We start from the raw sequence: 22,962 nt of genomic DNA on the forward strand, positions 1-22,962 counted from the left end.
CTAGAGCCCTACAGATCCCTCTGGAATTTAATATTTTTGCCACCAGATGGCAAAATCTTTATTTGTATTTTGATAAACACCTATTCAGTTGACATAGCAAAAGGGATTTTAATACTGATTTTTATCAAGAGTGTTTACTAGCCACTAAATATTGCTATGTAGACTAGAAGATATCATCTGAAGTATTACATTAAAAATAGTGTGATAATACAGGGACTCAATAGAATGAGAACTTGCCCTACTACTATTCATTATTTTCCAATCATATACTAGTACAAAATTCAAACCCAAGTTAGTTTTTCATTGAAAAGTGACTTATGAAGGCACAAAACACTAACAAATCCACTAGGCTAAAATTTATGTGCGCATTAAAATCATTTGGAAATGGCTTGCTTAGTTTCACTTTATTTGAAAAGTGGAGAGACAGGGAAAGAGATTGAGGGAGAGGAAGAGAAAGATCTTCCATCTGCTGGTCCACCTCAATCCAGGTCCCTTGTAAGGAACAGGAGAGCATTTACTGGAGCCCTCACCTGCTGCCATCCAGGGTGCACATTAGCAGAAAGATGCATCAGAGGCAGAGGAACTGGGCATCATAACCACTGCAAAGGCCAAGCCCAGTTGTGTACATTTGTAAACAAAAGCACACCAATATATAAGTTCTCTTTGATTTCTTCCTATTATGAGTTGACAATGCTACATAAAACATTTCAGTCAGAAGGGCCATATCCCACAAGAAAAAAGAACTTAAGAGTTTAAGGAATAATGAGAGAAACATTTACAAGTTTTTACTACCTGTACAAAGAGAAAGGAAACCATAATTGTCTATTAAAATAAAAGTTTTCCTGTTTTTTCTTTCTGAATGAAACATCTTTCAGAAAAAAACATGAAAGTATTTTGGGAAAAATTCTTTAACTTCAATGTTTATTTTCTCCCATTTCAATTATCTTCAATATCAAAGTAGTAATCGGGTTAAGACTGTTTTCACATTGTTCAAATTTTTAAACACTGCTACTTATCCAAATACATTCACTTGCAATTTAGGTTTTCCTACATGTAACATTAAAGCAGTAAAACACAGAATCACAGAGGTCTCTTCATGTACCTTCCCAGTTACTGCCATCACCCTAGCAATAATAATATTCTGACTACTTATTATGGACTAATTTTACCTGATTTAGCCATTTATAAATCATGGACACAATACATACTTTCATGTCTAATTCAGTATATGACCCATCTATGCTTTGGAAATTTGCAGCTTATTTTTATTACCCCACAGTATCATTATGACACAATGTTTCTGTTCCTCTGCTGATGGATATCCGGAATGGTTCATCTGTAGTGTTTTTTTTTTTTTGAAAGATTCATCTTATTTATTTGAAAGGTAGAGTTACAGAGAGACACACAAAGATTTCATCATCTGGTTCACTCTTCAGATGAGCACAGTAGTTGGAACTGGGCCAAGTAGAAGCCAGGAATTCCATCAAATCTCCCACACGGGTGGCAAGGGACAACTACTTGGCCCATTGTCTGCTTCCCTCTTAGGCACATCAGCAGGGATCTGGGACCAGAAGCAGAGCAGTGGGGACTCAAACTCAAAACCAGAGCTCTGATATGGGATTTGACTTTGAAGGCGGAGCTTCACCTGCTTCACCACAACACCAGCCTTGATATGTAGTGGTATTGGTTGAACTGTGTTTCCACACAATTCACACTGAAATCCTAACCCTTAGTACCTCAGAACGTAATTTTAGTTGGTTCTTAACAGAGGTGAGAAATGAAAATTAGATCATTATAGTGGGCCCAAATTCAGTGTGACTGGTGTCTCATGTGAAAATGAAATTTGGAAATAGGCAGCCATGGAGAATGCCCTATGCAGATGAAAGTAGTGATCAGGGCGATACTCCCGCAACCCAAAGAACACCAAAGATGGCAGCAAACCACCAGGAAACATGAGAGGCCAGGTCAGACTCTTTCTCATAGTCCTCAGAGTTCAGACTTGATCTACAACGTCTAACGTCTTAAACTCTAAGCCAATAAAATTTGGCAGTTTCAGGAATATAGTTTGATACTTTTCTATAACAGCTCCAACAGACTAGTATGAGAGTACTTTAAAATGTTCATGGAAAATGGAATTAAAAGTTATTTTGGTGCCAAAAAAACTGAAATCCATGCAGTTTTTTAAATGCGTTTTCCATGAATTGTTTAATGCACCCTCATGAGTGAGGCGCCTTGTAGATTTCACCTTTAATTCTCATTATGACTGAAAGTATCTGCTACTTTTCAATCGGTTTTTGGTTTTGATTTCTTTTTATTGAGAAAGAGCACGCCTCCCATCTGCTGGTTCACTCTTTAAATTCTTGCAGTAGCCAGGGTTGGGCCAGGCTGAAGACAGGAGCTGGGACTCATTCTGGGCTTCCCATATGCGTGGCAAGGACCCAATTACTTGAGCTATCATCTGCTGGGTCCTGGAGTTGGGAATGAATCTGGAAATCAAATCCAGGCACTCCAAGATGGGATGTGGGCATCTCAAGTGGCATCTTAGCCAATAATGCCAAGTGCCAAACAGCTGCCCCTGGTTTTCATAGTTTGAGCCTATGTAATAGATACATGTAAATATACTATAGCTTCCCTTTCATTATTAATGTGTTTGCTCTGGCAGATTCTAAGATCTTTCTGGCTTGACATGGGTCATGGTTTACAGTGTGTCTACTATCACGTTCTCTAGTTTTTCTTTTTTCAATCTTGGGATTGAAAAGCTTGGGGTCCATGGATTAACTGTTTCCTTCAGTTTTTTTTTTTTGTTTTTTTTTTTTTTGTTTTTTTTTTGTATTTCACATTTCCTTTATTCATTCAGTTGTTGATGGGAATCCAGATTGCTTCCCTATCTGATTTCAATAATTCAGATATATACCACCAGAAATATAACAGATCATGTGATAGCTTTTAGTTTAAAAAAAAGAACTTCATGCTATTTTTCATAATGGCTACAATAATTTATATTTTACCAGCAATGTATAATATACCCCCATAGAATGAGAGGAAATGTTTGCAGATTATTGATCTGATAAGGATAAATATCTAGAATATATACTCAAAAAACTCAAAAACACTAATTAAAAATAGGTAAAACATGTGAATAGATGTTTCTTAAAAGAAACCCAAATGATTAACAATTTTATAAAAAAGTGCTAAACGTCATTAGCTGTCAGGAAAATGCAAATCAAAATTAAAATGAAGTATCAGTTCACCTTAGTTAAAATTTCATTTATTAAAGACATTATTCAGGGGCCACCTGCAGTCCTGGCATCCCATATGGATGCCGGTTCAAGTCCTGGCTACTCCACTTCTGATCGGCTCTCTGCTATGGCCTGGGAAAGCAGTACAAGATGGCCCAAGTCCTTGGGCCCCTGCACCTATGTGTGAAGGGCCGGAAGAAGCTCCTGGGTTCGGATCGGCACAGCTCCGGCCATTGAGGCCAATCAGGGAGTGAACCAGCATATGGAAGACCTCTCTCCCTCTCCTCTCTGTAACACTTTCAAATAAATACATCTTTACAAAAAAAAAAAAAAAAAAGGCATTTAGGCCTGGCACTGTGACACAGTAAGTTAATCTGCTCACAGTGCTGGCACCCCATATACGTGCCAATTCTATTCCCAGCTACTAATCTTCTGATCCAGCCCTCTGCTATGGCCTGTGAAAGCAGATGATAGCCCAAGTGCTTGGACCCCTGCACCTGCGTGGGAGACCTGGAAGAAGCTGCTGGCTCCAGAGTGGCCCAGCTATGGCCACTGCAGCCATTTGGGGAGGGAACCAGCAGGTAGAAGACCTTTCTCTGTCTTTCCCTCTCACTGTAACTCCACTTCTCAAGTAAGTAAATTTTTTTAAAAAAAAGACATTAAAATACTTTATGAAGTCTCTTCCAGTATCTTTTGAAATGTTACTTCTTCCTCAGTCCCTCTTCCCTTTCTTTGTGAGATCACAATTACACACAAATTAATATCACATCCTATGTCTGAAATGTTTTATATATTTTTCTTCTTAAAATGCATTTTTATTTGGGAGGTACAGAGCTAGAAGCAAATGTGATAGAACTTCTATCTGCTGGTTCACTCCCCAAATGCTTCTAAGAACCAGGACTGTGCCAGGCTGAAGCCAGCAAACAGAACACAATCTAGTTCTCCATTGTGGGGGGCAGGGGCCCAAATACTTAAGCTATCACCTGTGGCCTCCCGGGGTGTGCATAAGCAGAAGATGGGGCTGGAAATGTGACAGGACTCAAACACAGGAACTGTGAGATGGAATTCAGACCTTCAAAGTGGCAACTTAACTGCTGCAACAAACTCCTGCCTTATGTTTTGTTTTTTTTTTTTTCCCAAAATTCAGGCTAGGTATTTTCAGATGAACTTTTATTTCACTGTATGTCTCTTTATTGTTAACATATTGAGTTCATAATTTAAGTGTTTGTACTTTCATCATATCTTCATTTATTTCCTTACTATGCTGGTCCCAGTTACACATTTCATTTCTTTACCTTCTCACTTATTTTTCCAACACATTAATCATTTCTGTTTTAAAGTCCAGTTTTTAACTACACGGCAGCAAGGTCAACTGTGCAGGTTTTTATTTTCTGATTTTATCCCGTTAGTCTTTTTAGTTTTGCCTATTATCTGACATGTCTAAATTTTCAAACTGAAATCCAGACAATGTGATTATAAATTTCGAGTCTCTGATAGTAGCTTTCTCTTGAGAGGACTTTATATTATTAGGCAGTTCTAATAAAGCAACTAGACTTAATCCAATCAAGAACTGAGATAAATCCATGCTAGATTTTAATTTTAGTTTCCAAAATAAAGCCTGGTCTATTTAAGTTTGCCCTTAGTGCTAGTGTGTGTTCCTTCAGAGGCCTCAAACTCTATTTGGTGGTTCTGACTGCTGGTTTTATCTTGGATTATCCAAGAGCTCTCTTTCTAGTTTTCTTATCCTTGGATTTCCTACTTTTGTCTCATTTTTAAAAATCAGACAAATTTGAAAGGAGATGACAGTGAGAACAAGAGAGTGAGAGACAGGCACATCTTCTGTTCACTGGTTCACTCTGTGAAATGGCTGTAATGGTTAGGGCTGGGCCATGCCTATGCCAGGAGCCAGGAACTATATCCAGGTCTCCTACATGGGTGGCAGGAGCCCAAGTGCATGGGCCAACTTCTGCTGCTTGCCCAGGTACATTAGCACAGAGCTGAATGGGAACCAGAGGATCTGAGACCCCAACTGATATTTTGATACGGGATGTCTATGTCTCCAGAGGCAGCCTAACCTGATGCACCACATGCCATCCCCTCTGTTCACTTTTTAGTTTCTAATTCAATACTTCATAGAAGCCCACAAATATCTCAGGAGGAAAGTTATACAAATGTCAGACTTGCTTATATCCTCTTTTTCCAGGATCTTAGCTCCTCAAGGCCTGGCAGCTTTGAGAATCTAAATTGCAATCTTTACCTCCCTCCTTACTTCCCTAGTTCTGTGACACAAGGAAAAGCAATAGCGAGGGGGAAATATAACAAATACCATAACACATTTTTTTAAACACATTCTCTTCTAAGATCACAGCCTCTCAAGGCCATCTTAGTTGCCCCCCCCCTTTGACAGGCAGAGTGGACAGTGAGAGAGAGACAGAGAGAAAGGTCTTCCTTTGCCCTTGGTTCACCCTCCAATGGCCGCCGTGGCCGGCACACCGCGCTGATCCGATGGCAGGAGCCAGGTGCTCATCCTGGTCTCCCATGGGGTGCAGGGCCCAAGCACTTGGGCCATCCTCCACTGCACTCCCTGGCCACAGCAGAGAGCTGGCCTGGAAGAGGGCCAACCGGGACAGAATCTGGCGCCCCGACCGGGACTAGAACCCAGTGTGCCGGTGCCGCAAGGTGGAGGATTAGCCTGGTGAGCCATGGCGCCGGCCATTAGTTGCTTTCTACTACTTTCCAAAAGTTGTTTATTGTGATTTACTTATCTAGTCTTATATGCATGCTGGCTGAAAATCTGATTCAAGGTACTCCATTAGAAAAGATTAATGTGGTGCTCTTTTGTCTGCCAGTCTACAGTGCTGGTAAAGCATTTGTAGGTTAGTGTGCACAGCCACAGGTTTATCTGTCTATTGACCTCTCACTGTGGCTTGCACAGGTGCGGAATGCCACACCCACAGCACGATGAACTGCAGAGCAAGGGCATCTACTGCTCTGCCTACCCCGCAATTTTGCCTCTTTTCCTATATCATCAGCTCAGCAAAGGACTTCATGGCTTGTACTAGAAGAGAACTTTAAAAATTTCATGGCAAGTGGAATTAAAAGTTGGTTATTTTGGTGTAATAATTTTTTGAAATCCACACATAATTTTTTTCATAACATGCATTTTGCATGAACTTTTTGAAGCCTTCTAATATAAATGAAAATTTCTTGCTTATTCATGGGTCAGTTCCAAACCACAGGTTTTCCTGCGAGTTTCTATTAGCTTCTTACATTCAGGTGTTAGGCCTCAGAAAATGGGCTATGAGTTCACTAGTGATATATTTTGGCGCTAATATATATTATGTGTGTGTGTGTATATATATATATATATATATCAGTTGCTATTGATAGCAACTGATTTGTTGTTACTGATTAACCCACACTTAAATTTCAAATGCTGAGCAGGTATGGGTGGCGGCCACAGTTCTCCACTTGATTGTAAATTCAACATTTTTTGCAACCAATGGGAAAATAATCTCATTAAAAGCATGTTAAATATTGTCTTGTTTTCAGGGTGATCATTTGGCCCTATTGTAAAGAGACCAGCTGGGACTCTGACATCTCATACTGCAGTACCTGGGTTCAAGTCCCAGCTCCACTCCTGACTCCAGCTTCTTGCTAATGTGCACCCTGTGAGGCAGTAGGTGATGGCTCAAGTAGCAGGGTTCCTGCCAACCATGGGACAAACCTGGACTGAGCTCCTGGCTCTGGCAGGGGGCTGTGGTGGACATTTGGGGAGTGAACCAACAGAGGGAAACTCTTTCTGAATACCTCTCAAGAATGTGTCCAGTTTTCTTGGTACTCGATAGACTTGTGAATAGGAACTGTTTGTTTTTTTTTTCTGGAGATGGCTTCATATTTTGATAGTCTAAGATAAATTATATTATCATATTTCTGCAGATGGGTACAAAATATGTATAAAATTCCACTGTTACACCTATAGTTTAGAGCAACTGAGCCCTTTCTCTTAGGTATCTTGCCCATTACTTGTCTGTAATGATTTCTCTAATAATTACTCAGACGGCTTTATGCTGTTATTCTTACTTCCATGCAAGCCATTTGTTCCTACTTATAACTGACAATAAACATGACTGAGTTCAACTTGCCCAGAGAGAAGACAAACACACCTTAAAGTGCCTCCTAAGTTATTTTAGAATTTTACTAGGAGGAAACTTAACACTAAAGAGAATAGGCCTACTAAAATTTCTAATAAAACTGAAAAATCACTGAACAGCAAAAAAAGAGTGATTGATTATATGAAAGATAAGTAGTAAGATATTTTTGGATGAAGGAAAATAAATCACTAATACAAAATTTTCTTTCGAGAAAATACCTATTTTTCATTTTATAAATCATATAGTTCTCAATAAAATCTGTTTCCAAGCCAAATTTATGCCCTAACTTTAAAGTTTTGTAAGTATCTTCTTGACCTACACAATAAAATGGCTAGAATCAGCGGTGACTGTTTCCTGGCAACAAATTAAATGTTAGTACCTTCTTGATGTTCTGTTCAATTCAGAAACCTGTTTATTAAGGGCAGGGTTAATTAACACTTCAGATCCTAAGAGACCTCTAGTCAAAGTTATTCCTGTACATGTCTTCAGGTCAATTTTAGGAAATGCTTATTTATGATCTCAGCTATTTATCTTATGGAATTGTTAGTGTGCAATCAGTGATTCATGGCAGTTTTTTTCCCTCAGGATTACACTATAATCATTATTTTCCAAATAGTAATATAATATTTGGTGTAGGGCAATATGGGTCATTCCTCTCCTTTGGTCAATGTATATGTAAAGGATTTCATGGCGTATGATTAGGCATAATAAATTCTACTTGCAACAAAAAATACTTGAAAAAGCCGAGTAAAAATTGGTATCCCATGGTAAAATATATTTGTGTACTAAAACATCCTTTGTTACGTCAAAAACAGTTTCTTCTGGGGCCCATCTTTGATCCATTAGTTTTCAAATTTCAATTCAGCTGAACAACAGTGCACTGCAAACAACCTGCAATTTCCTGAGACAACAAAATCAAGTGAAATCAAGCAACTCGATTTTGATAATGCAAAAGCACTTTCTTGCTCCTAATGAGTCAAATGAAGTGTTACAAGATATCCACTGTGTGTCAATCAGCTCTCCAGTGAACTATATAGAAAATATTTTTAACCATTTTCACATGCATTCAAATCCATTGGACTATAACTAATGTACTATCCAAAAATTGCCAAAGAAAGTATGATACTGTTGATAGCAAATGAAAATTATAAAAGCCTCAGATAAGTGATCTGAAAGGATAAAACAGTGCTAAAGTTCAATACTGGAGAAGAGGAAGTAACATGTTACATATTCTATTTTCATATAAAGTAAGCCCTAAAGGAAATGAAAACATAAACTCAGGTTTAACTGAATAATCAATGTGATATAAAAACACTCACTGGGTTTGGTTAAATGCACATATCAATTTTTGCATGACAGGAAATGGAAACATAATTGATAAGCAGTTTAATAAGCCCTTTTACTCCTTTAAACAGCATCAGTTGATAAATGATTTAACAAATGGCCTGCAGATCTTATGTCTTATCTCCAACAATTTTTTCCTTTAAACAACAGAAGTACAATGGACTCTAACAAGTATAGTAACTAACACTCTTCTTTAAAACCATTGATTCTTCTGTATATTGAGGTTTTTCTCAGTATTTAGCTAATTATTAAATATTGTACCTTTCTAATAAACCTACATTGTAGTCTCTTGTTACTTTTTTTTTTTTTTTGACAGGCAGAGTGGACAGTGAAAGAGAGAGACAGAGAGAAAGGTCTTCCTTTGCCGTTGGTTCACCCTCCAACGGCCGCCGCGGCCGGTGCGCTGCGGCCGGCGCACCGCGCTGATCCGATGGCAGGAGCCAGGAGCCAGGTGCTTTTCCTGGTCTCCCATGTGGGTGCAGGGCCCAAGCACCTGGGCCATCCTCCACTGCACTCTGTGGCCACAGCAGAGAGCTGGCCTGGAAGAGGGGCAACCGGGACAGAATCCGGCGCCCCGACCGGGACTAGAACCCGGTGTGCCGGCGCCGCTAGGCAGAGGATTAGCCTAGTGAGCCTCGGCGCCGGCCTTGTAGTCTCTTGTTACTTAGTAGCTGCAGAAATTAACAATGTTCCCAAAATCACTATGAATAAAAATTACTAATGGACTAGTCTAATTTATGGAGGAAACATCCTCATATACAATGCCTATAAAATTTCTATAATTATATTTCAAAAATAAAAGTTCCATGGAAATAAAAATGATATAAACTAAGGATGAAGTGCTATAAGAAGTGGTATATCATGATTCTCTGAATCATAATGAGTATGTTCCATTAAAAGTATGCCAAAAATCTCTACATGGAGACATTTTTAGTACAAGCAGATGGTATAATTAATCAGTTCAGGGGAATAAGTCTCAAAAAAAAATCAAGAATATGCCCTAATATGTCACCCTTTTATGTGACAGTACTGTTTTGTGTGTGTGGTTTTTTAATTAGAAAAAATGATGACACTTCTAGCCAAACACTGGTGTTATTTAAGGACCATTGTAACACATATAACATCTTAAGTTCACAAAGTGAAAACTAAAAATCCCAGAGAAAAGGCATTTGATATGAAAGACACATTACCTTTTATTTCATGTTGGCTTGCTTCTCGTCTTCTCTCTAGTTCTTTTCTGTCATAATTCAACCTTTTTAAGCACATAATTCCATACTGTAAACTTGTTCTATTATTTTTTAAGAAAAGAAAAATACATTAAATTTGCTCAGCAAGTGAAAAATATTCTAATTAAATATAGTCAACACTATGCACTACTTAGGGAAACAGGTTAATAAGTCACATTTTCAATTTACATCTTCAGTCTAGTCATTGGAACATAAAATTTTTATTTTGGAGATAGTAAGGAGTTTATTAGAAATGAAAATTCTTTTCTTAAGCTGGTGAGAAAAGTAATAGGAAGAATAAAGAGTAAGATCAAGAACCCACAAGTAGAGTGTATAAAAGGAACACCTTAGTAGATACTGAAGTTTTATGTGGAAAGGACATCCTGCAACAGCATAAATTGGCAGATTCTTTAAAGGCTCATGTATTAGGCAAAGGGTTGTTAGAAAAATGGGGCATCGTGAACATAGGATTATGATGGGATTTTTAAAGGTGTGAAAATAGACACATAGCTGGGAGTTAGACTCCATTCTAAGAAATTAGGAGGTGCCCAATTACCCATGGAGAGCACAGTACAGTATGGAAAGCCTCGTGCTTCCTGTGAACAGGCAATACCTCCATGTGATAGAGGTCACTTTCAGACCAGGAAGAAATGACAGAAATTGTGTTTAGGGAAGAAAAATCTGGTAGCAAAATAGGAAATGCAGAAACTTGGTAACAGGTAGAATGGAAAGCAATTAAGCTGTCCAGAGTGCCCAAAGAACAGCCATGAGTAAGCAAAGAAAATTTAGACGAGAGATCTTCTGAGAGGATATGAGAAGGCTTGGAGATCATGACACCAAGCCTGTGGAAGAGTGCAATAAGAAGAGAGAATCTGCAGGTTTAAGAGTAAAGACTGTTTGGCCAGTGATTTCTTCAATGTTTAGTATTATGCAAATGTAGACATACACACCAGCGAGGCTCCTCTCCTATTGCATGTGTTTTTAAAGTTTGCATTTTTGTAGAACAATATTGAATCAAATGTTTCAGATCAGAGAAAAGTGAAAAGAAATCTGCATTAAGAAAATATCTGAATAGCATCCCCTGCCCTCTCCCCAAATTCACACATTGAAGTTCTATTCTCAGTATTCAGAATAGGAATGTATTTAGGGACAGGGACTTTAAAGAATTAAATTGCATGAAGCCATTGTGGTGGTCCCTAACTCAGACTGATGTCCTTTCAGGAAGAGGAGATTTGGACAGAGCCACCAGAAAAGTACACTCACGGAGGAAAGACCAGGTGAGGAGAAGATGCTCATCAGCAAGCCATGCAGAGAGGCCTCAGAAGAAACCAGACCCACTGACACCCTGATTCCAAACATTTAGCCTGCCCAACAGAGTACATGAGAATATTGTGCTACAACACAACATTTATGAAATGGTATAACAAGCCCCCCCTTTTTTTAACCTGTTAGGTAGTAAACATTTTTGAAAAAGAGAGATTCTGTTTTACTCATCTTCACAGTTGCCTAATAATCTACTCAGTTTTTTTCCTTGAGAATATACACATTAGCAAAATCCCAAAATACTTAATATCAATTTAAAAAGTCCAAATATGTCCTTCTGCAAAGAATTCCTGGAGCTGGTGTTGTGGCAGAGTGGGTAAAGCCGCTGCCTGTGATGCCTGCATTTCATACAGGCACCAGTTCAAGTCCTGGCTGCTCCACTTCTAACAGCTCCTTGCTAATACATCTGGGAAAACAGTGGAGGATGGCCCAACTGATTGGGCACTTGTACTCAAGTAGGATACCCAGATGAAGCTCCTGGCTTTGGCCTGTCTCAGCTCTGGCCTTGGTAGGCATTTTGGGAGCAAACTAGCAGACCGTAGATCTGTCTTTTCCTCACTCTGATTTTCAAAATAAATCATTAAAAAATTTCCTTCTAAAAGTTTTTCTAGTATATTCCTAAATTGTACAAATTATCATCATATACATTTATAGAGTCAAGACTGTCAATATTAGTTTATTCTTTATAAATAATTTTTTATTGTAAACACACCCTTCTATAAAAAATCCACAAACATGGATTTTCCTATGTGGCAAAAGATAGAATTTCGCTGTATGAGAAGAATTTTGTGCATGATTTGCATAAATTTTGGACATGTAAAGAACATGCATTCTACATTAGACAGTCCCTGCAACTGGCTGCCTGGAATTAGTTTTCCAAGTACATGTGCAGAGTGGTTTTGAATAGCACTTATTTTCTATCCAGTATCTATTTTTGTTTAACTACAATATACCCCATTATTTCACATTAATCTTTTGCAAAAACGTACCGATGGAAGCTATCCACCATTTTTAAATGGACACGAAGATCTTTTTTTGTTAGGTGATCTAGCATTCTTGCATCTACCAAGCATTCCATAAAGTAACTTCTGTACTGGGGTAATCCCAGGCTGGGAAGCCATTCATTTCCAATCCATTCGTGGTTCATATCTCCATAAGCCAGGGTCTGTAGAAAAACCGGACACTAGAATTGTTTTATAGCAGTCAAGTTTCTTAACCAATAAAATGAGATGGTAATTGGAAGATATTACCTATTATTTTTACCTTATTATTTCACTTTGATGGGCAGAAACAGAACAAATATTTAGCTTGTAGTATGTGAAATATTGTATCAAATATTGTAATATTTTTTTTACTTTCGTAAAGAATAGAAGTCTGCATGCATTTATTAAAATATTTGCCTGTAGATAATGACTTTTCACTTTGTATTCTCTAGCTCAGTGATATTTTGTTCAAATGTATATTTTGTTTATCAAGAAATCAGAATTAAAGATATACTTCAAATTCTGAGCATTCATTCTTTGTATTGATAGGTTTATTTATATTTGTAAATACTCTACATTTTCCTCTTACCAATGGTAACATTTGCCATTGCTATAATGTAATGGCGAACCTTGTTGTGTAGTAGAAAGCTCAGTAAGAAAATAGGAAAAGGAACAATGAGATTTGAGAAACAGAATGCTGAAGCTCTGTGTGGACACTGTTACCCAGTGAACTGAGCCAGCATTCCAGAAACATCACTGGAAAGAATCGAGCTTTTTCCAAAATATCAAACAAAGAACACTATTAAAGAAGCAGGGCATTATTTAAAAACTAAGACAAATAATTGAATTCTTTTAATTCAACAGTATGAACTGATTTCTATCAAATACTGTTCATAGCATGTAAAATGAAGCCCAAATCAACTATGACTTTTAAATAATTTTTTTTCAAAAGTTCATTACCTCTCTATTACTTTTATGAGGTTCCTGGTGTAGTTTCTTATCCTACTATAAATTCACAATTCTAAATATATATATATATATATATATGTAATGAAAACCTAGATGTACTCCTGTAGTATTTTCTTAAGAATGATGGAATTCTTACCAAAATCAAAATTTAATGCAACTCTCATTTTTATCAAGTTCTCAAATACAGGTCTAATATAACAACTTTTTTTTTCTTACAGTCAAAAAATTGGAATTACAGTGAATATAATGCAGTTTATTCCTTCAGTTTTCCGACATGTAGAAGTGCTGGGAAACAAAGGCATAGCTTCTTTGAAAAGATGTTTGTCCAAAGCATAGCTACTTGTCTACATCATCATCTGAATAAAGGCAATCAACTTCAGTCTGCTATGCTGAAGCATGGCTCTCCAATCCCAATTCTCATCCTTTCTATTACACTTTAAAGCATATGTAACTCTGAATCGGTCTTTTCAAAAAATTCTTCTTTTAGATCAAAGTTGATTCAGTCCTGATTAAATATATCTGGAGGTGATTTCACAGAAAAGTATGCTATGGATCATTGTTGTGTGGAAGAAACAAAGCTATCCTTTCAAAAGAGGCCAAGTGTGAAATGATTTTATTTGTAAATATGGTGATTTTTAAAGACATCCTATTTTGCAAATATGGTGTTTTTTAAAAGATATGTATAAAATGAAACATAATATAGATTTAAGAATACATAGCAATGTAATATTGAGCTAAGTGCAGATTGAAAAACGTTACTAAGATTGTCTTAAAGCATATGAATTTCCTACCTGGGCCCAGCTTCCTTCCTCAGATTCTTTCTGTGTTAGCAGCAGGAAATGATTAACAAAGTAGGTAAGTATAGATTCATTTCAAATGAATACAGTGAAATTTTTCTAGCAGAATCTAAATTATTGTGACACAGGCAGATGGACACACAATTCTTACATCCACAGTCAGTTTCACAGTGAAAGCTCAACTACAGGGACATTACACAGTTTTAATTAGTTTTCATTTGAATATACATATGACATGGAATTTCCATGATTTTGTGAACATGTTATCTGGCCATTCAAAAATCTTTTCTAACTCTTCCAAGTGTGTCATTTTCCAAATGTGATACCATAAAAGTTTATGAATGTTACTGCATATATAAGAATGTATGTTCTAGAGAAATCTTCCATACAGTGAATTACTGAAGTGAAAAAGATAATTGTATTTCATAAACAAAGCTATGTATAATAAAACAGACTTCAAAAATAGCTGACAAAGCGCAAAACAGACAAAACAACTACACAAAAAAGCTGAAAAAAATATATAACTGAAAATTTTATCATAAACATTTTTTTCAAATTGAGGTAAAACCAAAATTATTACATTTCTAAAAGTTGCTAAAGGTAAAATATGATGTGCACAACTTTGTTACTTGGCACGAAAAAGCACCATACATAACATTTTAATTTTAACAGATGACAATTACAGGCTCTTCAAGAATTTATTTTAAACTGAACTTTAGAACTTAGAATACCAAATTAGCATAACACATTTTTTTTGGTCAAGCTCTATATAGATGATGGTAATAAAAGAAGTAAGAAACCGTATGATTATATTAAAAATGAATATTCAGTCTAAGATTTTCCCTACAAGTTTAATTCAGTTTAGTAATTACCTGTAAAGAGGTCCAATAATGTGATATTTGTAGCCAACATTTTCCAATGTTGTAAATCAGATTGATAAATATTAAATTCTTGATTTTTGTTGGCATATTCCAAACTTGTGATGTTAAACACATTACAACCATCTAGTGCCAGTTCATTTCAAAGCATGAATCAAGTATTATAAAATGCAACTGCAACAAAAACATTATCTTTGCATATAACTATGTATGAACGCATCCCATTACACTGGTCTACAGCAAACAAATTAGCCTTTTTATCTTTATCCAAGATGTGGCAAAATCACTTTTCTCGGTTTCAACAAAGCTGTAAAGACTAACCGTTTTTGCTGGAGCAGCAAGATTTTCCATTTCTTCATGGGTCACCCAAACGTTGCCTGACGGCTAAGCGAGAAGCCCAGGGGCCAGCAGTGGAATCCATGGGAGGTAAGCGGTGGTAAAGAAGAAAGCAACATCTCTGTAAGTTTACAGCGTCACAGCAACACCACAGCGCTCCTGCCTCTACTGCATGCATGAAAAAGACAGCGTGGCTGGTTTGCTAAGAATTCCCTTTTCCTTCCACTCACAAAGAGTAAATTAAAGCAGTGCACTGAGGACGTCATGGGGGAGACAGATTTAAAATGATACTTCTGTGATTATGAATCAAGAAAAGGTCATGGTCAGATTTGCATTTCAAAGGTATGTGGCCATCAGATCCATTTTTTAAGAATGGAGAACTGATTACATTTGTTTTGTGGAAGAATGTGACTTCATTTTTTCTTCAGTAACAGTAGCACATACTCTCTGCTGCATTATTACAAAAATTCCATTCACACGATTGTGACTCTTCACCATCTTTGGAAAGGGCAAACTGGTTGCAAACAGAAAGTGGGAAGCACCATTATGATCTGTCTGGAAACCAGCATCAGCATTTCCACAATGATTACTTCCTTTTGCGATTCCTGAAAAATGTTTCCTTGTATTCTTATACATAAAAAAGCAGTCAACTGATATTTTTTATTTAATAAAAGGTACTTTTAGGTTCACGAAATGCTGTCAAATGATAAAACCGATGTATTTCCTGGCTCTCCAACAAATGCCTATATCATACAAAATACATTATAAAAGAAAATTTCCTAACAGGCACTATTCTATTAATTTTTTCTTTTAATAATTTACTTTTAAAATAAAATTCTTAGATATGATTTTACACAGCAAAAAATATGTGATTTCTTACAACAATGTCTACTTAGTAACATGCAGTCAGGCATATCATTGAAGGTACTGAACACTGGAGACCATTCGTACCAAATTCCATTTCACTAGCAAGTCTTCACAAACACTGTAAGAGTATCTAAGCCTACCAGTGGAATTTACAACCTACTATTATTTTGTTACTTGTTTTTTGGAAGGGAACAAAGTTTAAAGAATTGGAAGTGACAAACTGAATTTTCAAACATTATAAGCACCATACTTCACTCTGGACTTTAGTAACATACATACCATCATACTGGGCTCTATGTACTATAAATTAAATAATTCAGTATAATCTAAGTAGCAACATATAAACTAATTGGATGAGTGTAATTTAATATAATTGGATTCTCATACACACATATATATGAGTAACCAAAATAATTAAGTAGTAAATATCCATTATTATAAGTAAATAATATAGGCATAAAATTTCTAGAAATTAAGGCTCAAATATACTTGGAAGCATAGAATTTTCCTCCTACTGTTTTGGAATTTAGAGTATGGCTCAATTTTTTCCTCTAAAATAATCTGTGCTCACCTACAAGACATATTAAGAATACGAGAGTTATTTATGCCATTGGAAGCCCCTCCCATGTACATCCAGCTTATGGGAAGAGAGCTCATAATTAAGAGAAGTCGCATATGCATATATCAAACACTGGAAGAAATTTTGATTGACATGATGAAGAGTATGCCATACTAAAAATAACTTTATACTCATCTGCCAGCCAGACTCCCTTTATACCCAGTGATCACAGTGCTTTGCCTCACCGGCTGCACTTGTTATCAGTGATTCTCACTGATGATTATTTGAGAAGACATTAACGTAAGCCAGTATTGTTTTACACTGATTTCTGTAGTATCTAATTTACCTCTGACTCTAAATAACAAGGGTTGCATTCTTTCTATAAGAAACTTGACCAGTATTATTTCATCGTGGGGTAGATTCATGCATAATTTCTTTTACAGATTTTTAAAAATTCTATAACCCTATCCCGGAATGGGGAAGGTTCTCAGAACTATGGTTTAGCTTGTATCTATCTTCACTTGTACACTGAGGATACATCTAGGGCAATTTGCTAAAATATGCCTGACAGAAGTTACAAGTTGGATGCTAGTCCTTTACCTTCACTGTGCAGGTTTACTTGTGAGCACCACTGCCTAACCTATCGTCTTTTAAAGTAACCCACAAAACAGCTTCTACACATCCAATCGAGTACACAGCAGTTAAGGTTTTCCCACGTTTATTTTACAAGCAAGCCCATTTGTGTTAAGCCAGTTACTCAGTAAGACTGCTTCCCTTCCAGCTCAGTGAGGAGACAGAACTTGCATTAGGGCAGTTCTTGAGGAGCGAGACAGAGCACCAGAGTTCCTGAGAATAGCCTTACGAGAAAAACTAGAGTGGAAGTCATTGGGCCATCAAAGGCATAGGACACCAATACCTTGGAACTAAGGACAGATTGCCAAAGGTATTTGGAAAAGCATAAAGAAATTTTGGCCATGGTTCCTTTGAATTATTTATTCACTGCCCTTGGCAGTCTGAGCTGGAAAAGGCAAAGCAGTAGTCATTGTGTGTGGTTAACTGGCAATTTATAAAATTTCAACCACAATTACCCCATTACAATTAGGACGCTTGAATTTTATAGTACTAATTTTTCAGTAACTACCCTAGGGCATTTCCTAAATCTAAGTTTCAGATTCAACGTATGTTTGAGTGTATCAAAGTATATGCTTCATACCAGAAAAAATACCAAAAAATATAAATCATGATGCTTTAACATAGGATGGAACTAGGGTCAGAGGCAAGTGAGGGCTCAGGAAACTTAAGGAAGCGCTCACTTCAGTGCCCTGCGAATGCAGTGTTGGCACCTGACAATGACAGTCCTTAAAGGTACTGCTTCAGGTGCCTTGTTTGCCTCCCTTTAGTCCAGATGATGTGGAGTATTTACAAAGTATCATCAAATGAGATTCTGAAAGGAGGATTTATAAAAGACGTCATGAATTAAAGCACTTACCTAATTAAATCAATGTGGAAAGAGGCGTGACAGAAAAATTTTAAAATGAGCTGAAGGAGTAAGTCACAAAAATTAATTAGGGCAAATAATTTTCTTGCTGCCAGAGATACAGGAAAAGCAAAGCAGCTATACCTCAGAACACTGCTAAATCATTCCTGGCTCAAAACAATTTTCTATACTAACTAGGTCATCTCGAATTTCGAGTTGAATTACAAGTAAAGAAACTACTTCTGCTATTCAAATGATCCAGGGCTGGAGTTTCGTTTCTCATTTTCAGAGACATCTTTCTCATTTAAGAATTCTGCTTTTAATCTTCTTATTTCTCACATTATTTCCACAAAGGTGGAGGTTCGCAAGGTTTAAGCAAGAATGAAAAGCGAAACCGAAGCAGAATCAGTGAACGCTGTGCAAGAAAAGGAGGGAAATTCTCCAAGGGCAGGAGGCACAAGGTGCTTGGTAGAAGCATGGATTCTGGGCAAAGCCACAAGAACAACTTTGAAAGAGTCGTTTGATTTCTCCGCATCTGTTTCCCCATCTGTGAAGCAGATGTCATGGAGGTACCTATCCGAGTGTGGCTGTGATGCTTCCGCAGGTTCTTACATACCCAGCACTTAGACCGTGTCTGATGGTTAGTAACACTCTGCCGAGGAAGGCCCTGTCTGCAGTTCTAGTAGAATTTCTGTAAAGCAACTAACACTGAAGCAGATTTTTAGTTTAATAAATATGCTCTATTTTCCCCACATATGGGGCTCAATAATGTCTGCATTATACTTTTTCAGTCAAATTTGAATTACATGATCAAAGTTTATTTTTATTTGTTCCCAAATCTATTTAGATCTATCATAGTTATTTTTAAAAATTATTAATCAAATAAATATTATAAAGAGAAAAAATTTTAGCTCATAAAACACTAATTTGAATTATTTGGAAAGAGCAAAAGCAAACCTTATACTATTAATGAGATGCAACTTTATCAAAGTATGGGGAAGAAATTGTAAATGCCTGTTTATTTAAATAACTACTTGAATTATCCTGGAGTTGTCACTTTAAAAAGAAACCCAAGCTAGAAAAATTGAAGATGTTTTCTAAATAAGATATCACAGAAAAGTAATATAGAAACACACTCAAAGAAACTTCCTAGGTGCTTCAACTAAATTTGGAAATGCCTGAGCATTTACATAATTTTACTTAGCATATTTAAAGAATGTATTTATCCTTTATGAATTTTTGAACCAAGTTTCAATTAACTGGTATCTCTATTCCTATCCTATAAACTAAGAGGCATTCCACAATAACAATAACCTGGGAAAAAGACAACAGAAAGTTGAGAGATTTAGGGATACCCCAGGAAATAGAACTCTTGGATTTCATTTTGGGAATCCAGTCCATTTCAAGCACAGGAAAGAAGGCAGAATCAGAAGTTCTGGTCGGTTGAAAAGAGAATAGGAGAGGAGAGGCGGGGAGGGGCGGGGAGGGGCTAGATAGGCACAAAAAATGAAAGAAAAAGAAAAGACGAGAAGATAAAGAACAAAGAAAAAAAGAGAAAAGGAAGACAGACAAAACCTAAATACATTGTCTTTTTCTCCAGGACTTAAGTGAATGAACAAGATATACATTGCTAAGGAAAGAGAATCTAAACTTAAATACAACAAAAGTGTAAAATGAAGTGCTTTTATACATTAATAATAATAAAGATAACTACCCCATACTCCTATAGAAAAGCTGAGAAGGTAGGAATATAGTTCACATTACTACTTGATTAATAATATAAAAATAATTTTATTAGTCCTTTACAAACTATAAATTCAAGAAGTGAGATAACCAGTATTGACTAAGGGAGGGTAAATGGCAATACAATACAATTTGGTGATTAAGGTTTCAAAGTATTAAAGGGGCCAGCATTGAGGAACACTATGTGAAGCCACTACGTGCAGTGCCAGCATCCCATACAGGAATGCTGGTTTGAATCCTGGCAGCTGGGCTTCCAGTCCAGTTCCCTGTAATGTGCCCGAGAAGGCAATGGAAGATGACCCAAGTGCCTGGACCCCTGCTGCGCATGTGGAAGACCAAGAATGAGGTCCTAGCTCCTGTCTTCTGCCTGGCCCAGGCCTGAAAAAAGCATTCCTTCATGGAGTAAACTAGCATATAGATCTCTCTTTCTCTGTCCCTTCACTTTTCAAATACATAAAATAAATTTTTCAAAACAAAGTATTAAGAATATAAATGTACTATACCCAAATATTCCTATGGAAATAATCAGTTTTTTAACATTATAATTATATACATGTAAAAGGGATATTTGCAACATTCATATAAAATGTATATTATGAGAAAAACTATGCATGGATTTAAAAATATTTTTTCCATAAAGGAAACTTTAAATTATATTTTTCAATGTAATTATTGACATACCCAGGTATTTTACTCCTAATGACAATTGGTAAATAAGCAAAATATCCAATAGAGGGATTTAATGAATTATGTCATTTTAATAAAGGAGATATGCAGGAATTAAAAATTATTTTATAACTGAATATTTAATAAAATAAGGAAAATCTTTATAGTATCTTACTTTCAAAAGAAAAGTACAAAATATATTACTGTAAATAATCCATCTTTATAGAAACAAAACATTGGAAAGATCTCTATCAAAAGGCCAATAGTAAAAATTAATACTGACCAAATCTGGAATTCTTTTATTGTGGGGAGCAACTCGGACTAGACTAAGTTACTGGAATTAAGACTTATTCTATGCATCTGCTCTCCCACAATATGGCGCTGGGAGAGCAGTAAACAACTTTTACACAGCTGTCTCCAGTTCAACCAATAACCTGCAGGAGCTGATCCTGCTCCTGATTGGAGGAGAGCAGTGTACTTGGCGTGTGGGTAGCAGAGTTGGGATTGGTGGAAGAGGACTATAAAGGAGGAGAGAGACAACATGCACCAGGAACATCTATCTGAAGGAACAACTGAGCAGCCCCCGAGAGCCGGCTGGCGGTGTGCCGCTCCCCCGCGGAAGTGGGGAAAGTGGCTGGGGGAGCCGCCCTTCCTCGGAGGTGGAAGGATCGGCAGCCAACCCGGGAAGAACCAGCAGCAAACCCGGGGAGGGCCGAGCAGACAGAAGAACAGCGCAGGGTCCTGTGTCATTCCTCTGCGAATGGGGGAGCGACATTTTATTGCTTAAAATTTTTTCTTGTTGTGTTTGCATTTTTCTGTATTTTACAAATATTACTCAGGATCATGTATTACTTCTAAAAACAAATATAAAACTTAAATTCTAAATACAATCTATTTTCTATCCCTTATTCCACTTTGAAAGTTTACCAACTAGTAATGATTTTTCCTTCCTTGAAACTTCAGAGCCCTTTGCTTCTACTTCAAAGTTAGCTTTTATTTATTTATTTATTTTTTTATTTGACAGAGTTTACAGACAGTGAGAGAGAGAAACAGTCTTCCTTCTGTTGGTTCACTCCCCAAATGTCCACCATGGCCAGCGCTATGCCGATCCAAAGCCAGGAGCCAGGTGCTTCCTCCTGGTCTCCCATGCGGGTGGAGGGCCCAAGCACTTGGGCCATTCTCCACTGCCTTCCCAGGCCAAAGCAGAGAGCTGGACTGGAAGAGGAGCAACCTGGATCAGAACCCAGCACCCATATGGGATGCCAGCACTGCAGGCGGAGGATTAACCAAGTGAGCCGCAGCAACGGCCCCTCAAAGTTAGGTTTTAAAGTGTATCATAATTGATCATGATAGGATTAAGTGTCAAAGGGATCACACAAACAAAACCAGTATCTGCTAAAACTAACTGATAGAATTAAAAAGGAGAGAATGATCCAACATGGGAAGCAGGATACATAGCAGACTCAGAGAATGGCAGATGTCCTAAACAGCACTCTGGCCTCAGAATCAGCCCTGGCATTCTAAGCATACTAAGTGTATCTTCTGTATATAAAGATAATTGAAAATGAATCTTGATGAAGAATGGAATACGAGAGTGAGTGGGAGTTGGGATGGTTGCAGGTGGGAGGGTGGTTATGGGGGGGAAAGCTACTATAATCCAAAAGTTGTACTTTGGAAATTTTTATTTATTAAATAAAAGTTGAAAAAAATAAAGTGTATCATCTTATACTAATTCTACTGGTCAACATGTGTAGTTTCTCTGACTAATGTCTGTAGATAGTCAATATCCTCTATAACGATGGGTACAATGATTTGTGCAATGATTATTTTTAAGATGAATGCTTATAGAATATTTACATTTTTTTGCCAGGCAATGAGTTAAGGCCTAAAACCATAGAAACCTGATATTATCCTTGCTTGGTCTATTATATGATAAATCATAAAGAATTATAAAATATTTCATAGGTACTTGGGTTAGTAATTTACAGTAAGAATGAAATCTAGACTTTGGGGGATTCATAATAGGTTTTCGGAGGAATCATATGCAGAAATAAAGATGAGTTGAGGTGAGGGGTACAGTGACCCTGGAGTGGTGACAAGTTTTGAAGGAGAAGGAATTACAATTGCAAAACAAGTCAGTGTATTCTCATGGTAAATATTCTACAAATTCCTTCCATTCCATTAAACATTTAAACATAAAACAGTACTTGTACTTAATTTTCCTTTTATCTTCTATGAAATTAATCCTACTCCTACATAAACATAATAAAAGTATACTTATATTTTATTTGGAAGTTGGAATTTTTAATGATCTTATTTTTAACTTTTTAAAAAAATTTTAAACTTTAATTTAATAAATATAAATTTCCAAAATACAACATTTGGATTATAGCTGCTTTTT

The 22,962-nt window shown here is 36.8% G+C and overlaps 1 protein-coding gene across 18 annotated transcripts in view; it reads right to left on the reverse strand.

Moving 5' to 3' along the window:
• Window positions 1–22,962, reverse strand: part of PPFIA2 (PTPRF interacting protein alpha 2) — a 540,970-nt gene that overhangs the window by 7,684 nt on the left and 510,324 nt on the right. For 8 of the 18 annotated variants that reach the window (XM_051846503.2, XM_051846506.2, XM_051846498.2 and 5 more), the window contains 4 exons: window positions 15,235–15,297; window positions 14,030–14,059; window positions 12,276–12,469; window positions 9,928–10,025 (listed from right to left, as the gene is read on the reverse strand). In XM_051846503.2, coding sequence (XP_051702463.1) covers window positions 9,928–10,025; window positions 12,276–12,469; window positions 14,030–14,059; window positions 15,235–15,297 — 385 coding nt within the window. The remainder of the gene's footprint in view (window positions 1–9,927; window positions 10,026–12,275; window positions 12,470–14,029; window positions 14,060–15,234; window positions 15,298–22,962) is intronic. The other 10 variants (XM_051846494.2, XM_051846499.2, XM_051846507.2 and 7 more) reach the window with 3 other exon arrangements.

This window comes from Oryctolagus cuniculus, chromosome 11, assembly GCF_964237555.1.
Source record: "Oryctolagus cuniculus chromosome 11, mOryCun1.1, whole genome shotgun sequence".
NCBI classification, from domain to species: Eukaryota; Metazoa; Chordata; class Mammalia; order Lagomorpha; family Leporidae; genus Oryctolagus; species Oryctolagus cuniculus.